Genomic DNA, 18036 nt, shown 5'->3' on the forward strand with positions numbered 1-18036 from the left:
GAAAGGACATACATAGAAGTAGAGGGGATGTGTCCTGATCCATCCTATACCTGTCACTCAAGGTCCTAAATAATCCAGTCTTAACCAGCCTTCTGTCTCCCCACCGCACCCCCAAGCTGCTACCCACTCCTGGATTATTTTAAATCACACCCCAGACATCGTTACATTTCATGTGTAAATATCTCACTGTTCATATCTAAGTGATAGTACCTAAAATTATAACTATAGCATGATGGGGAAATTTTAATCTGGAAAAGGCAATAATAAGCTAAGTAGAATCTAGAAGTTGGAGGAATGAACTAGTGGGCACATGGACAATGAGGAGTGGGGCAGCTTGGTCTGGGGAGACATCAACCCCAGAAGGAAGATGCAGATAGAGACAAGATCTCTTAAGCCGGCCTTTCCATGCCGTTGGCTTTGATGCATAGAGGATGTGGGTTTTCCCCGGGACCTGGAGTCTTCACAGAGAAGCATGAACTGGAAGGGGACTAGTACATTTTCTAAGAAGAAAGGAAAAACACAATTACCAGAAGGTGTTGAAATACTCAGTCAATGGCAGATTGTTCTCTGAGAACTTTCAATGACTTCTTAGCTTGATCAGGACCTGCTTTTAATAAAATGGAGCAACAGCTTTTTAAGATTTCACTACGAAGGTGATATTTCTCTCTGGTTATAATGTACTCTGAGAAATTTCTCTGTTGTGATTTAGACTTCCTCACTCAACTTTACTGTTCCATAAATTTCTGGCATTTGGTGAGCACCATGGTATATGTGAGAGAGACCAAAGCAGCTTGCTAGATGCTTCCATTAAAGGACCTCCTTATGGAGATGGCTTCCTATGTGGCAAACCAGCCACTGGGCAAAATGTCATTTCTGTCCCAGTTCTCTTTAGAAGATTACATCTCAGCTGTTGGAGCCAATGCCAGGATAGATTTAACTGGTCCTGTTTCCTTTACATGTAGGTCAGTCCAAGGGACAATTCTGCACTGGATCCCATCATCCACGGGCTGAAGGGCGTCGTCCATCATGGTGAGTAAGCATCATCTTCTTCCTGTGGCTGGAAACTAAAGGGCTTGGATTTGCACCTGAGGGAATCAGCCTATCTTGCCCAGTACAGAGGGCAGGGATACTGTTCCTTGCCCTCTGCTGTTGATGGGCTTGAGAGTCATTATCTGGTGGGTAAAGAGCACCTGCATTTATAACCTGCAAATGAGCCTGGGTTAGCAGCGAGCCATTTGTTTCCCCTCAGGTATTCCTTGAACGTCTGCATTGTAAATCAAAATGCTCTAAGATATACGATTCTTAGGCGCTGAATCTGCCATTTGTCTCATTTCTCTCCTAAAATTATTCCTTTTTCAAGTGTCATGTCACTTGTAAATATTTTTGATTTGCCTCTCAGATTTTAGGGGAAAAATATAAGTAGCCAGGACAATACATTAAACTTCACAGTCTGTGACCCAGCACCATGCAGCTGCTAAAATGCAAAAGACGAGGCTGGTGTTCTATACAGCAGGCATCATACCCTCTGGCATAAACCTGGGAGAGGAAGTAAGATGAATGGGTTCTGTCTCTTCCACCTGGCTTTATTGGCGGAATTTCCCTGCAACTTTATTATCAGTGATGCATCATTACCTGTGGCACCGGGACGCTCTCATTTCAGAAGCACCCTTGTTGCAGGAAGGTGTTGCGTCTGGATCTCATGTAATGATTTGTAAAGTTTTAATAATCTAATTAGAATTCCAAAGACATTGACAAAAATAGCATTAGTAACCATAATAAATCTCCCTCTGTTCCCACAACTGTGATACACCGTCTTCACACCTTTTGCAAGAATTGTCTTCTGACATGAGCCAGCTCTGTCGAGCTTAACGAATACCCCTTCCAGGGAAACTAAACTTGTTATCAGCATCCGATTAAGTTGGATTGAGCATTAATTGTTCTGTGCAGTCATGCAGCAGGTAACAAGAATAAACCAAGTGGAAACAAAAATAGAGAGCTGAGGAGATGGCTCCATCATAAAGTGCCTTCTGTACCATCATAAAGACCTGAGCTCAGAGCTCCTGTACCACATAAAAAATAAAAAACCCAAGCTTGGCGGCATAGGGTGAGGGGCAGAGACAAGATAGCCATTGGATGTCATTGGTGGACCAGTCAGCCTAATCTATGAGCTGCAGGTTTGGTGAGAGACCCTCACCAAACCGAAATCTCAAAACCTAAGGTGGAGAGCCATCAAGGAAAGCACCCAGTGCCGCCCTCTGGCTTCCACATGCACACTGTGTGCATATGTGCATGATATTAAAGACACATATACAAAGAACGGAGCAAAGTATGAAGTCTGAGAGCTTCCCCTGCAGCTTTCTCACGTGAAGAAGCTTACACTGTTCCCTTCCAGATCTGTATTAATAAAAGCAGCCCCCACCCCACCCCTATCTGGGAATCAAAACCAGGGCGTCGCTGTTAGAAGTACCTTACTATCGAGCTATCTCCCAGATCTCCACAGCTGTTTGTCTCATCTCTGAGGACTCTTTGCTTGTGACCTGATTGCCTTCTCCAAACCCCACCTAATGTCATCTTGGGCAGGGGTGGGGAATGGGGCATGAGTGATTCAGAAAGGGGTGTGGCCAACTCCATGCATAACACCCTACCTAGCTTAGGGGAGATGCAGAGATGCCAGGTCCCTACCCTGACAGGAAAGAGAGTTGCAAACAACGAGATACATGCCTGACCACAGGCAGCCCGTGCTTTTGGCCATAGATGTTCACAGCCGCAGCCAGCTCTTATAGGGAGGGAAAAGAAGGGAGGCCCCTTGCCCTTCTCTTCCTGAAGTCTTCACTGTTCGCTCTGTTGGCATCTTCTCTTCCCCTCTGGCATTATATGCCCACCAGCCTCAGTTCAAAATTTGCTTGTTCAATAGCCCCTCCCTCCCTACTCCATTTACTTGCTGTGGCATCATCCAGGTTTCTCTCTCAAACATCTGGGCCACCTTTTTTGGTTTTCTACTCATGTGATACCTCCCCAAGTAAGAGCCTCCATAAAGGCAGAAAGACGACATGCCATACCTGGCAGCAGTAGCTGCTCAATAAATTGCAACTAAATGTCTAAGTCAGGTAAAAGAACACACACAAGCAAAAATGTCAGCGTATAAAAATAGAAAACAAAGGGGAGGGATGGAGCTTAAAACCACTGAGGCTTGTCTCAGATTGAGAGGAGAAAGTGAACATGTGGACAGAGGCACAGGGCGGGGGTGGGGTGAGGAAGGGGGTGTAGAGCATGCCGTCCTCCCAGAAGGGAATGGACACCTTGAAGAGTTGAAAGGCCTTTTTGTTGACGCTAGATGCACTTTTGATTGAAGGTCCTATGAGGGGTTTGTGTGAGCTGCTGATTTGAAGGGGCATAAATAATTATGCTTTTCACAGATTCTCTGACTAGGGAGTGGTGTTGGAGGACGTGTGAAGTGCGAAGGAATCAATGTGGATTTCTGAGGCGGCTCTTACTTCTTGACCTCTAGGGGTCATACCTTAGAATGTTAACTTCTTATCATCTGGCTTTTTTGTTGTTAGCAAGAAGAATCTCTGATGGTCCTTCACTCGGGATGCAATGGCTTAGCTGGTCTTGGCTACAATTACTAGCTGTCACTTGGTCACTGTTGTGGTCTGTGTGAATCAGATGCCAAGATGGAGTTGTCAGTGAAAGGGAGGCTTCTCATGGGGACAGATGGCCTGGGAAGACTAAGAAGACGGATGCGGTTGAGGAGAGTGTTCATTCTGAGGGTAGGGAGGAAAGCATGAAGTTGCAGAGGCTCTGAAAAGTCTTAGGACACCAGAGAAGCCCGAGCCAAGACTGCCCTGCATGGAGCCCTGCGTGGGATAGTCAGGGCCCCCTGTGATTCCTTTCATGGATGCTCACTGGCTGGTTCACCTTGATGAGAGAACTCTCATGAAGGTGTACCTCACCTTAGCTTGTCTCTGGAAGGAGTGTGCCAAAGGCCACTCTCACAGATAGCTTAGAGCCCCGCAGCTTCCATTTGGAGTTTCCCAACTGATACACACACACACATGCACACACACACACACACACACACACACACACACACACACACACACACACACACAGTTGCTGGTCTACTTGCTCATCTTTTCTTCTGAAATGCTCAGTGGATCTTACAAGCAGTGTCTTTCATTTTTCCTGTAGTGGTTGACACCACTGAGCTGGGTGTAGAATGTGTGGAGCTGCCCCCTGAAGTCTGTGAATCAGGCAACAGCTTGAAGAGTAGCCTGTAAACCAGGCATGATGGCGCATGCCTTTAATCCCAGCACTTGGGAGACAGAGGCAGGTGGATCGCTGTGAGTTCAAGGCCAGCCTGCTCTACAAAGCAAGTCCAGGACAGCCAGGAATACACAGAGAAACCTTGTCTCCAAAGACAAAACAACAAGAACAAAAAAAGAGTAGCCATTTAGTTCAGACTTGGGAATGTGGAGGTGTCTCAGGTAAGGCCTGAAGAGTACGACCAAGAGATGTTCCAGGCTGGGAGCAAGCTCAGATTCACTACAGTGAACTTAGATGGGAGGCTCTGATGGAGAAACAATATGGTACCTTGGGGACTAGGCACAGTGACATTTTTCTCTATTGCTACAGAGATAAACCCTGGAAGGTCACAAGCCACACAAAGTGCTGTTTCTTTTGTGTACCTTTCTGATGTCAAAATACAGTGTGCAAATGCTGCCATATAGAAATGTTGGCGTGTTTTTGATCACTTTCCTCTGGTGGGGCTGTCTTGCCGGGCCACCGTAGAAGAAGATGCATTCAATCCTGATGGGGCTTGATGAGCTGGGAGGGGTAGGTTTTCTGAGGGGGAGAGGAGTGAGGAAGAGAGGGAAGAGGGAGGAAGGGTGGGGCCAGGAGGAGAGGAGTGAATAAATAAGTAAATAAGTTTTAAAAAAGAAATGTTGACATGTAACTCACTTTACCTAACTATTCAGTGATAAGAGATGTGCTAAAAGTGTGTGTTTTTCTACATGATTTTTATTGGCAATTAAAGTACACATGCAAACACATGCCACCAACCTTCTTTGTATTATCTTACACAGTCAAAATTCATGGACACCCTAACCATTTTTCTCTCCAGTTACTTTTCTATCTTCCTTCCTTCCTTCTTTAACGGAGTCTAACTATGTAGCTGTGGCTGACCTGGAACTTTCTATGTAGACCAGCCTGGCCTCAAACTCACAGAAATCTATCTGCCTCTTCCTCCCCAGTGCTCGCATTAAAGCCATGTGTCATGGTACCCAGCTGCTTTTGTTTCTGAAAGAAAACCTCCTGGTGCCAATGACTTGGTTGTTGAGCCTTGTTTGTTTGTCCCTCTTTTCCAAGGTACCCTCAACTGGGCCATCACTTTGTTCTTCCTTCTCAATGTTAGGCAGGCTGTTTCCTCCCCACCCCACCCCCGGAAATGGTGATGGTGGTTAGAAACAGTCTCTGCCCTACACAACAGAACTTTGCACTGGTCACGACCAGATAGCTGTTGTATCTAAACTGCTCTCTGTTTCTCCCTCCCCTGACTCTTTCCCAGAAAGCTATGTGAGAAAGGGCACATTCTGATCATTGAAGGCATACTTCTAATAGTACACACACACACACACACACACACACACACACACACACACACCCGCCACCATCTCAAATGATGCTTTGGCAAAGCTTTGCTTGTCAGTGGTAGGAGAAGGACAACAGATGTGTCTCACAGGAGAGCTCCAGCTTACCTCTCAAAACAACAGTGTGGCAGACCTCACGTGCTCTCCCCACAGAAAGGGAGCCAATGACAGACCATTGTGCCAGTGCTGGATTTGGTGGACAAATCAAGTTTGTATAAGGATTGCTAACAGACATACAGGAGGGCTTACTTACAAGGAACAGGACTAACAAAGTTCTAATCGACGCAGCTGCATTATCAGAAAGCCAGTTCTAGCATCGCTGGTGACTCCTGAAAGCTGGGGCCTGGAGCTCACTATGTGGGCCCAGACATATCCTTCTGTCTGGGTCTGGCTTGACAGAGTCTCCAGCCCCAGTAACTAATACTACCTTTTATGCTCTTAATAGTTGCCCCCCAAGAACTTACCAAGTTTCTGTTCTCCCACACAGGTAACCTTTTATTACCTTGTTTTAGGTACCTGAGCCTCCCCATCCCCATCCCCCTCCGAGGGGAATGTCGTAATTCAGAGGAACATGACCTGCAACACCTACAGATTCCCTGGCACATCTGCACTGTGCCTCTTCCCCCTTTTTCCTTGCTTGGAGATCTTGTACCCAATCTGTGGACAGAGTGCTGTGGTGGCTGGACTCATTCCAAGCCCTGAAGAGAGTGAAGTGAGCAAGTAAAATTGTGTACAATAACTGCCTCCAATCAAGTTTTACTACACAGTGGCAAGAGCTGGTGTCACCATATTTATTCTTTTTTTTTTTTTTTTTTTTTTTCACATCACACCTGACTCAACTGGTGTTTCTCCAATAAAGAATGAGTTCTAGACATGCTCTGACTTGGAGGGCCTCTGACTCCTTCTGAGACAGCAGGTAGGCTCCTCTCTCACAAGATTATGATCTCATAGCTGGCCATGATAAAATAGTTAAAAGAGCCCCTTCCAAAAGCCTCATTGCTCAAGTGCCTCACTCTGTGGTCTGGCAGTCTCATGCTTGAGTGTATACACAAGAGAAACAGCCACACAAAGGACTTGTAAATAGGAGTTTTGTTTTTAATAGCTACAGATTAGAAATACTAACTGTTTGCCAGCGGGAGCATATGTACTATCCATGGTAAGTTAGACCATAGCCTATTATATACAGCAGTTAAAACATGGCAAACTACCAACCTACACAGAAGAACACACAATGCGTGGTCCTGTCTATGTTAAGCTCATGAACAAGCCAAGTTAGCCCATGGCGATACAAACCAGAATGGCAGAATGAGATGGAGGTGAGGCTCCGGGTAGTTTTCCTGGGTATAAAAATACTGTTTGCTGACTATGTATATGCGTATGTTTAACATCTTGAAAATGAGACATGATGTCATTGCACACATAATTCATACCTGAGAATCACAGGGTTGATTTTACAAAAGCAAGTTACCAAAAACCCACATAATGTTTGGAGTAAGATTATGATTTTGTGTTGGGCCATATTCACTCCTGTGGTTGGACACACCTCAGAGAGGGTGATGATGTAGTTATAGCACAGTTTCACCCTGGTGTCCCTGCTGACTGGACATTTGATTCTTTGAGTATTAAAGAATAGCTCATGTGTTTCATACGTTAATTTCTCCAATATATCACATCTACAAAACAAACCTTTAAACAACAACAAAATGCTATCAGCATGCAAAGATTATCTAATATTAAAATTGCCAAAAGTATTGAGTACTGGCTATGGTACAAATACCAAGGACTTTCTTTCATGCTGGGAAGTGATAAGTCAACACAGGCACCCTGGAAAACCATCTAGTAAAGAGAACCTCAGATATGTGCCTAGTCTAGCAAGAGAGGAGTACAGGGGTGTTTGTGACATCACTTCTTCTCATTACCCCCAATGCAGAAAAGCCTCAAAGCTCATCTATTAGCATGCTAGGTGAAGACAACTTAGTGTAATTATACAATACAGTGTTTTGCTACAATGAAAAGAAGTGTACCACTGAGTGACATGTTGTATTTGAGAACCAGACAGTTGAGGGGGGCTGTAGAACAAGGTTTTACAAGATTCTGAAGATAAGACTGAAAGAAAAACAACATATAATTATTTCAAAGTGAAAGTCACAGTCACAGTCACTTCTTGGGATGAGTGTCCTGACAGACGAGCAGAGGCCACATACCAGGACTCTTTTCTTTTCTTTTTAAATTTTAATTTATGTATGTTGTTATGAGGGTGTCAGATCTTGGAGTTACAGACAGTTGTGAGCTGCCATGTGGGTGCTGGGAATTGAACCCAGGTCCTTTGGAAGAGCAGGCAGTGCTCTTAACCACCGAGCCATCTCTCTTCAGCCCCACCAGGACTGTTTTCAGGTGATTAGCATTTTGGCTTTGCATGCTATTGTGCAACATTCTGCCGGCAAAGCTGACAACGATTAGAATTCAAAAGTAGGAGATTCAGACTCCGGTACCAGAGACCTCACAACAAACCAAGAGGGGAGTGACAGCACTTTTCTAAAAACCTTTTCACCACAACTACCCTTTACAGATTGTTTCGTCTGTGTGCTAATTGGTTATAGACCAATAAAAGAACTGTGTCTGCCTCAGGGTCAGATCATTATAGAACTGACTTTAGATGCCAATATCTGCTCGGCTCTTGGGGTTTAAAAAAAGGAAAAGAAAGCAACACAGGGAGGCAGGTGACAGTCTGAAAACAAAAAAGCACCTCACTTCTGTGTTGCTGCATGCTCAGTCTATTCCCAGGAAAGGTCAAACTAGCCCAACAAGAACCATGGGATCCAAACCCTCTGACATTCAGCTGCATGGCGCACATGACATGCAGGCATTGCTGGAAAGTTGGTCCAGGGTCACACCTTGAGAAGTGATCCAACTATCAGGTCCTGTATCTCTCTCCCATGCTGTTGCCACTGTCTGTGTGTGTCCCTATCTGTAGGTTTCAGTCTTGACAGACTCCTGCAAAATTATGTTGAAGGAACAAGTTAAAAAGTTTATAAGCCAGGCATGGTGTTGCACTCCTCTAATCCCAGCACTTGAGAGGCAGGTGGATCGCTGTGAGTTCAAGGCCAGTCTGATCAACAAATTGAGTATAGGACAGCCAAGGCTACACAGAAAAACCCGTCTAGAAAAATGGGGAAAAACGTATTTCAAAGGACTCTACGCTGTTGTCAATGCTCCATCACTATTATGACTGTGGCTCATATCTTTAAAGAAACAAACCTCAAAGTAACTATCTGGGGTCAAATGACTAAACTTTCTGAAAATATCTGTATGGATTCTGGAAGCACAGCACAAACTGTAGAAAAGAAGACTTTGGGGTGGAAAACCTAATCAGGACAGTAATAGTCACCCGTGTCATTACGCACCAACAAAACATCAGAGATGAGCTGGCTTAGGGTGGGGCATCTTGCCTGTTTTGTACTAGTGTGCTTTAAGCATCTCCGCTGAGTCCCTTTTTTTCCCTCCACCCACAGAGTGCCTAGGAAACACTAGTCAACAATGTGGGCAAAGGCATAAGATGATCCCCACATGTGAGACAGTTTCATATTGATACAAAAATGTCCTTTCTATGTATGCTTGCCTTTCCTGGTGCTGCAGAGACTGGCCTTTCACTCACTTGCAAGTAGTTTCATGTGTCCAAACATACAAGTGTGTTTTCTTATTTTCCACTGGAAATTCGATTATAGGATCCCAACACGCACAAAGAATATTCTAGAAGTCCTTGTCAGTTCAGGCTGTCCTGGATTTGAATTCTGGCTCTCCACCTCAGAAGCTGTGTGATCCTGTGCAAATGGCTGCATCTCTTATTGATATGGTTTGCCTCAGGTATATGTGTTGAGGCTGGGAAGACATGAGATTGGTACCCGCTGTGTGCCAAGAGCCCTCTAGATTAGGGCTCAAGTAACTATAATCTATAGACCAAATCAAGCCTCCTGCTGGCTTGTTCAAAGTTTTATTAGGTTCACAAATCCTGGCCCACTGCTTGTCATTACAAATAAAGTTTTATCACGCAGCCATACTCACTTGTTTGCATATTATCTGTGGCTGCTTTTGTTGTATACTGACAGTAGTTGTCACCAATAATGTGTAACAGTCCAACAAAGCTTTAGATATTTGCGCTTTGGCCCATCTCAGAAAAGTGTGCGTGCTTCGTCACAGAGGTAGCTGGTGTTTTGTTTGCTTTATTCATAGCACTGTCCCTCTCCTGTGTGTCTGTGTGTCTGTGTGGGTGTGTGTTTGTGTGCCTATGCGATCAGATAATATAAATACTTAGGTGGGTCATTACTCACTGTATAGCAGACTACACTTTGGTTTTGATCTTGTTCCAATCCTCAAATGAATTCATGAGTGTTCTATTGGAATGTTTACCTTGAAGCAATTGCTCAAATTATTTTCCCTCTTTTGAATGAGGAAACCAGTGCTGTGCTATCTGCAGCTCACTGATAATTCTGAACATTTACAGCTCACTGGTGATTTTGAGCATCGTAACACGCGACAAAATTTCCCGCTTGAAGTTTATGTTTCCAGCACTTAATTACATGGAACTTTCCTGAAGTGTGCTATAAATGTGCAGCAGCCAGCGCCTGGCTAATTGGCTCCTGTCTTTTTATGGTTCCAGAAAGGACTGATGCTTATCTGAATGCTTTTGATCTCAAAAATCTTCTAGAAACAGACAGGCTGAAGCCATTTCCAGTTTCCTGGATTTGGGTTTATCAAAACCTCCACCGTAGATGTGAGCTATTTCCGTTTCTTTTCTTAGCTAAATCCAGGAAGTAGGATGCTGTGTGGTGGCTATTTTATCACTAAGCAGCATTGTTAACAATAGTGTTAGGACATAAAAAGGCCTCAGAAGTTCTCATTCAACCACCCTTCTTTGTGAGTGTTTTATCATTTGAGCGGGATGACGGGAGTTTAGGGAAACATGCTTAATCTTGTTTCAGTGAAATATGAAGAACAAAGGGTTTAAGTGAAATCTCCAGCAATCCACTGGCCTCCCTTAGGTGCATTTTATACCCTGTTTCCCTGCTGCCCACATGTCACCCTAAGACAGGAGAAGTACTGTCACCTCACGGCCAAGAGCAAAGATTTGCCCTTGAATATTATTTCTCCACTGTTTGGTGAGGGTTTTTGTTCGTTTGTTTGTTTGTTTTGTTCTGTTGAAGGCACACTGTCTTAGAGCATACAATATAGCTGACGCATGGTGGGCACTCAGCATGAGCTGGGACCCCTCCTGCACCATGTGCCTCACTGATTTGCACATGGGGGCTGTGGACAGATGGTGACTATGGAGTATTCTGCATCCCCTTCCACCTGGCTGTTGAAAGTATAACACTTGACCTTCCTAGGGCACACCAAACCTAAAGGAAATGAAGCCACACACAGCGATGATGCCTGTGACCCCAGCACCCAATAGGCTGGAGGACCACAAGAATAAGGACAGTCTGAGCTTAAAAAACGTTAGGGAGAAAAGGAAACAACAACAACGTTGACTATTATTTTTTAAAAAGTATTATTTTGAACCGGAAGGCAGAGAAAGGAAACAGTAGGTGTGGCTTGGCTGTTTGACCTGCCTGTGGACCAAGCTCTGCTTCTGTGCTTATCCCTACAGCTGCCCCAAGGAGATGACAGTGCTGTCACAGACAGGAAAGATGAGGGATCAGCTGAGCTGTAGCCAAGCACCAATTTGATCGCAGTTGTAGTGGATTCTGAGATGCTTTTTTTCTTTCTTCTCTTTCTATCTCTCACTTTCTTTTTCTTTTCTTTTTTTCTTTCTTTCTTTCTTTCTTTAACAGGGTCTCCCTTTGTAGTCCCAGCTGGCCTACAACTTGCAGAGATCTGTCCCTCTCTGCCTCTGGAGTGCTGGGATTAAAGGCGTTTGTCACTGCCCAGTCTGAGATGCCTTTTCATTCCACTCTGCTGGGCCACCTTCTGGCACCAGCCACTTCCTGGTTTATTGTCAGAATCATTTAATTCTTGTGCACCTTGTGTTCCTTTTAAGTGAATTAGCTCTGTGACTTGGTCAGAAGGAAGCCACAGGGGTACATCATCACCATGTCAGTTACGGTCTCCAGGGCCTTACAGGTAGAAAGACAAGCTGTGGACACTGTTCGGGCTGGTCAGGGGCTTTGTCATTGTTTAACTTCTGTAGTTTAAAAAATCACATCCATTTCTCTAATTGTGATGGTCATATTTCTTTTTGGACAGATGAATGCTTCATTTGAACATCATTTTTAGCAAAAATGGCATGCTTGCTCAACAATGGAGGCTAGTGGCTTTGTATTAGGGCTGTGTGGCAGGATCTGAGCCTCTCTATGTATTTATATTTGGGGGTCTGGAATTCTGAGGTAGGCTCTCTAGCCTAGAAGCCAATCTCACTCAGCCTCTACAACCACACTAGCTATTTATGCCATTACTGAGATTTTCTGGGGTTTTTCTCTGGAGTGTCCCTGTTAGGAAGACAGAGTAAGTGGTGTTGCCTTGTTCTTGCTTCTTTTGAATACCCCAGTCTTCTCTATGGCTATTCAGCATATTTTACAAAGAGCCTACTTTGTGCCTATGTAACCAAAGCATTGCAAATATTACGTTATTAACACACTGAAAAATGCAATCAATCAGATGATTATCATCTAATGTTTTAATGATCACATTTTTAATCCAATTATGCATGTTTGAATCTTTCAAATTTTCTTTAATTAAAAATTGCCTCTTGGCACTGCTATCAGAAAGAAGAAATTGAACAGAATGAGCCAGATATAATTTAGTGTTGAGAGGAAGCTGCAAGGATAACTGGACTGGGTTGAGCTTAATGGCTGACCATGACTTGAAGGCCCTCATACAAAATTTCCTAATTGATAAGAAAAATTTAATCATCTTCAAATATGCTTCATTTGCATTCAAATAAGGTATTTCTTTTTCCAAACAAACCTCCCCTAACTGATTATTCATATTGTCATTCAAAATGCTTAAAAAATGAAAGACAGACTTGGGTGAAATGTAGACTACTTAATACAGTGTGTATTTAATATAAAAGTCATGCATTATTCATTTTTGCAATTTGAATAACTTTGAATTTAGCATCCCTGTTCCTCATCTTTTTCTTTGATGAACAATTAATTATTAAAATATAATATTGTCTGCGTACAGCACCCAGGAATCTTGAGAGTGGAATGGGAGGCCCATTCCTTTTCAGCTCTTTCACCTAGTACTGCATACTGCCTGCTTATTATGATATAATGGAATGAATACGGTGAGCAGTGTAGTGTTTCATATGTTTTGCTCAACTGGTAAGTGGCTGTAATAAAAATGCTTCAGAGTCAGGTTACTAATTAGGGTAGAAGTTGGGGGAAGGATACAATTCTGAGGTAGGTGTGGAGTCGCACAGCCCCTGTAAAAAAAATCACAAGACTGACAAGTTTCATTGAACAGCATTTCTGAGCACTCTCCATGCCAAGTGCTCTCCTAATCTTTTACATAGTATTAACTAACTGGTTACTGCGCAGACTCCGATATCAGGGCCCTCTTACTATCTCAGAGGTACGTCAGTTAGAGAGAAGGCACTGTAGCTTGCTGGCAGAAGCTGAGCTGTGGTTCTAGCCTAGGAAGTACTCCACTTCCTAATGTCTGCGTTACTAAAATCTTCTTCATGAAGAGCTCTGTTCCTCTACTTCCCCAGGCCTGCCGTCAGCAGTCTCACACTTGGGCTTTGTCTGCCCCAGCCCCCATGGCTGAGGCAAACCATGCACAGCACAGGAAGTTCTGCGATGTTAGTTGTCTCCATTTCCAACTCAGAAGATGGAGACAGAAGACTCTTAAGCTCAAAATTGTCCTGCATTACATAGCAAAACTCTGTCTCAAAAAACAAAGTTAATTCTATCATGTATTGCTAACAAACTAAATGATGACAGCACCTGAACACTTAGCATGTCTTCCTTGACCCTCCTGCAAGCCTGGCTATGGCTTATCACGGTGACATTTTTGTCACATTGTGTGGGACCCCTTTCAGAACTTGTGTTAAGATAGAGGCAGGCAAATTTTGGACAAACAGCTCAATCCTTTCCACTGCCAGTTTTGGCACAGCCCCTGAGCTTTTACACTGCATCCCTAATTAGGCAAAATGTTATTTCCTCAATATGAGTTGCATTCTTCTCATTAATGCAGACATATTTTGAAGAGTGTATGCAATTATTATTAAATTTAGAATGTCCTTAATAAATCGCAGAAGTGATTCTATTACGTAAGTTTGAACATGATATCTTTGATGTTATCTCTTGGCCTGCAAAGCCTAAAATATTCCCCAGCTAGTGCTTTACAGAGAATGCTTGCTGTCCTTGCTTCAGAACACAGCAAAGGGAAGCCTGGGTATTTTCCATGCTTGCCCTCAGCCAGGGGCTGCCTTGAAATGAGTGCACTGTGTTAAACCCTCCAACCAAGCAGCCTCTTAACTGTCATAGCAACAGAAGGGTATCAAATCTCATGATCATCATTTTACAGATTATAGAAAGAGCCCAGAGAGGCTGAAGCTTTTGCCAAAAGTTGCACAGCTTTTAGATAACAATTTGTTCCAAAGCCCAGGCTAGAGGTGTGGCACAGATACTGCGTGCCCTGTAGCCACTAGTAGTCAGGTTGAAAAAGAGAAAGCTCGAGGTGAGGTGTAGGTCCTGAAGGTGTTGCGTTTCCAAATACCAGGAAGGAACTACACTTTAGTCTCTGCTCTTCTCCAGCCTCTGACTCCAGGTTTGTTGCTTCTCCGTGGCCTTTATCTCCCCTATAGTAGTGCTCGCAAATGGGGCTAAATCAGCAGTTCTGAGAGTGACCCTTGGTCTCCAAGTCAGCACTAGATGTAGTGGCTATGTTTTTTAATATTAGAGTTGCTGGGCTCCTGGGTAGATTTTTTTGTTTTTGTTTTGTTTGTTTGTTTTTAAGAAATGATAGTCTCTTTCCCAAAGCCCCCCCTTAGGGCAGTCTGAAGCCTTCTCAGTCGTAGAGTGGTAGTGACAGAATTAAGAAGTGCAATCCAGTCCCTGGCTACAGCCACCAGCTCTGTCCCAGAAATGATCACTCCTCCTAGACACTCAAAGTCCCAAGGTCCACTCCCTGACAGAAAGGCTCACACTTGTACCTCTCATGAGACCATACAGGAACTCAAATACATGAATCTTGCTCCTGCTGAACCAGTGTTCCCTTTCGGTATTGCATCGCCAGACTCCTATGGTGGGACAGGTGGCCAAGTCATCTTCTCTTGCTCCTTAGAGCCATCACCTCTTCCTGCAGTGTGGGGCAGTGACGGCTGGCAGGGATCGTATTGCTTGGATCCTGATGGTATACACGCAGCATGCTCACCGGATCATTCCCTTTCAGAGAAGCTACAGGTTTTTCTGACCTTTCCACTTGGAGTCCCTGATCCCATCGCAGCCCCATACACTTAGTGTGACGCTGAGATCACCTACTGCCCCAGGGACACGGGAAAGTGGTAGTTTTGTCGCTCATGATGCCAAGCCCTGTACAACCCTCTGGAGGCTCCAGGCTTTGTGTTGGCTCTTGCAATGCCCAGGAAACAAAGAGGCAGCAAGCAAAGGCCAAAATGGTGCTTCTCCCAGCCAAACTAGTCCCAGCCAAGCACACTTTGATAGGTGTTCCTTTGATTTGGCTTCCTGGATGGCAGGTAAAATTAAAGCCCAGACTTGCCAGGGGGTGGAGAGGCAAGCCCACTAGTTTTTACCTTCTGTTTAGCTGAGATCACAATGTGTGTGTTTTTGATCGCAAAACCCATGATTTCAAGACTTGCATTTATTATCTAATCTTTCTTTTCTAAAAAAGATAAGTTCTAAAACTTCTAGGAGAGTGGGCTTCTGTTGCCAAGCATCCATAAGAGACCAATGTACTCTGCCCTCTGATGACCTTAGGAGTCGGTATTTAGCTTCTCTATGCCTTGACTTTTACATGGCACAGGCATGTGGAAGTGCATATTTCTGGGTTGTGGCAGTGACTCGGTCAAGAAAGTGCCTGCTGTACAAGCATGGGGTACAGAAAATGATCCCTAGAACCCATGTTAAAACTATAGCTGGGGCGAAAGACATGCTTGTAATCCAAGTGCTGGGATAAGAAAGATAGGCCTCTACCCTGGGGTTCACCGGTTAGCCAGCCTAGCATAATTGCTAAATCCCAAGCCAGGAAGAGGCCCTGTCTCATAAAACAAGGTGAACGTTGCCTGTGGTGCAATACTGGGGTCGACCTCAGGACTCTACCTGCAAATATCCGCGTGCATACATAGGGCCATGCACCCACACATGCACACATATACAGATGCAAATATAAATAAGTGCATACTTGTAGGCCCGTGTACTGCTATGAATTACAGTGGCCTGTTTCTCAGCTCCCTTGTTTGACATTCTAGCCTCTGGGAATTGGGCCCACAATGGGTCTGCCTTGATGGAGTTATTTTAAGTATCAAGTAACTTAAAGTTGACAAAGCTCTTAAACAAGAGCCTTCTACATATATTGAACTCCATGAAAATGCTTTGGCATGTGACTAGGCTATGGGCTAACATAGGGTATAACCTATAATGTCTCATTAAAAAAATCTCTTCTAGGAGATATTACAGTATCAGTGACTACAGTACATATACTTTCTACTGTGGTTCTGGCAGTTTCTGCCAGGTGCACAGACTTGTAAAGAGGTTACCCTGTGCCATGCCTAGACTTGTAAAGTGTGAAGGTTACCTTGTGCATGCACTGGATATTCTACATGAGTAGTGTGAGAGGGTCCGTGGGAAGAATCGGGCTACAGGCACAGCAGTATGTCTAATCAGTTGCTCAAAGCCTTGAAGTCTACCAGCAATGTCTTGGGATCTGTGGTGGAAGCTACTTAGGAAGTGAGGCAAACCATTAGCAGGACTTTGATCTTGCAGGACATCTGCCATGGGGGAGGAGGTCTCTGTTTTAAATTCAGGTCTTCTCTGAGGATGCACAGAGAAACTAGAAGCTTCTCTGATTTGTAAAGAAAGGCATAGAATCTTCTAAGCCTGATAGAGAGACCAACAAGCCTATTGCATTCAGTCTGGAGAATGAAGTGTGTTTGTTGTTGTCTCAGTTAAGGTTCTAATGCTGTGAATAGACACCATGGCCGTGGCAACTCTTATACAGGAAAGCATTTAATTATTCCTGGCTTATAGTTTCAGAGGTTTAGACCATTATCATCATCACAGGAACCATGGCAAAGCACAGGCACATATGGTGCTGGAGAAGGAGCTGAAAGGGCTACATCTTGATCTGCAGGCAGCAGAAGGAGACTGTGTGCCACACTGGGTGAAGCTTAAGCATAGGAGATCTCAAAACCCTCCCCCACAGTACGTACTTCCTCCAGCAAGGCCACACCTCCTAATAGTGCCCCTCTTTATGATCCAAGCATTCAAACACATGAGTCTATGGGGGCCATCCCTATTCAGACCACCACAGCTCTTTCTTCAATTTCAAATGAGTATATTTATTAAGTATGAAGTAAGCTAAAGTAACAGGATAAGTAGCAAGTGATAGTAAGTAGGTGATAGCTAGATGATTGATTGATTGATAAATTGATGATGATTGATAGGTAGATGATAGATAATTATATATAATTTTAAATGCATGATTGTTAGGTAGATGGTAGATAGCCAGGTGATAGGTAGATGGATAGATAAGTGATAGATAGCTAGGTAGTTATAGATAGATAGATAGATAGATAGATAGATAGATAGATAGATAGATAGATAGATGCATAGATAACAAAACATTGTCAAATCAGGTACACAAAATACCCAGCAGAAACTGACTGGGGAAGCCCCCATTGAGGTAGTCAGCTGTAGTTGCCAATAGAGAGAGTCTCTGGCAAAGCACGGTGGTCACTTAGGTTTGTTTTCTTTTGTTTTGTTTTTGTTATTGTTGTTTTAAAATTCTTTTAGAAGATATTAAACTTCTAGTCTTTTTTTTTTTAGTTTAGAAGTGTCCAAGGGAAAGCTCAAATAACAGAAAAGTAACATCATCAGACTAGGTGCTCAAAGCATCTAACAGAAACCAACAGGGTAAGTTGAGGCAGGCAGCAGGAGTTTCCAGTTGAGCATTCTCTCCACTGTAGCTTTCTGTGGCCAAGCATCCCACAGCTAGACTTCTATCCTCTCTCTCCCATAGTTACAGGATAGACAGTGCTAATCTCTGTCGGAAAATAGTTTGCCTCCTAGTTGTTCTCAAGGTCATAGTGGTTTTCCTTGCACTGTTTTTGTCCTCCCCGTCACAGCCCGTCTACAAACAGGAAGCTATAGAGGGCACATGATCTGACCAGGACAGTAACCAGTACACACTGCTTCTGTGTACC

The 18036-nt window shown here is 43.9% G+C and overlaps 1 protein-coding gene across 2 annotated transcripts in view; it reads left to right on the forward strand.

Moving 5' to 3' along the window:
• Positions 1-18036, forward strand: part of Ptprg (protein tyrosine phosphatase receptor type G) — a 684777-nt gene that overhangs the window by 537255 nt on the left and 129486 nt on the right. For both annotated transcript variants that reach the window (XM_051139706.1, XM_051139702.1), the window contains exon 6: positions 963-1029. In XM_051139706.1, the coding sequence (XP_050995663.1) occupies positions 963-1029 (67 nt within the window). The remainder of the gene's footprint in view (positions 1-962; positions 1030-18036) is intronic.

The sequence above is a fragment of the Acomys russatus genome, chromosome 3 (assembly GCF_903995435.1).
Source record: "Acomys russatus chromosome 3, mAcoRus1.1, whole genome shotgun sequence".
NCBI lineage: Eukaryota > Metazoa > Chordata > Mammalia > Rodentia > Muridae > Acomys > Acomys russatus.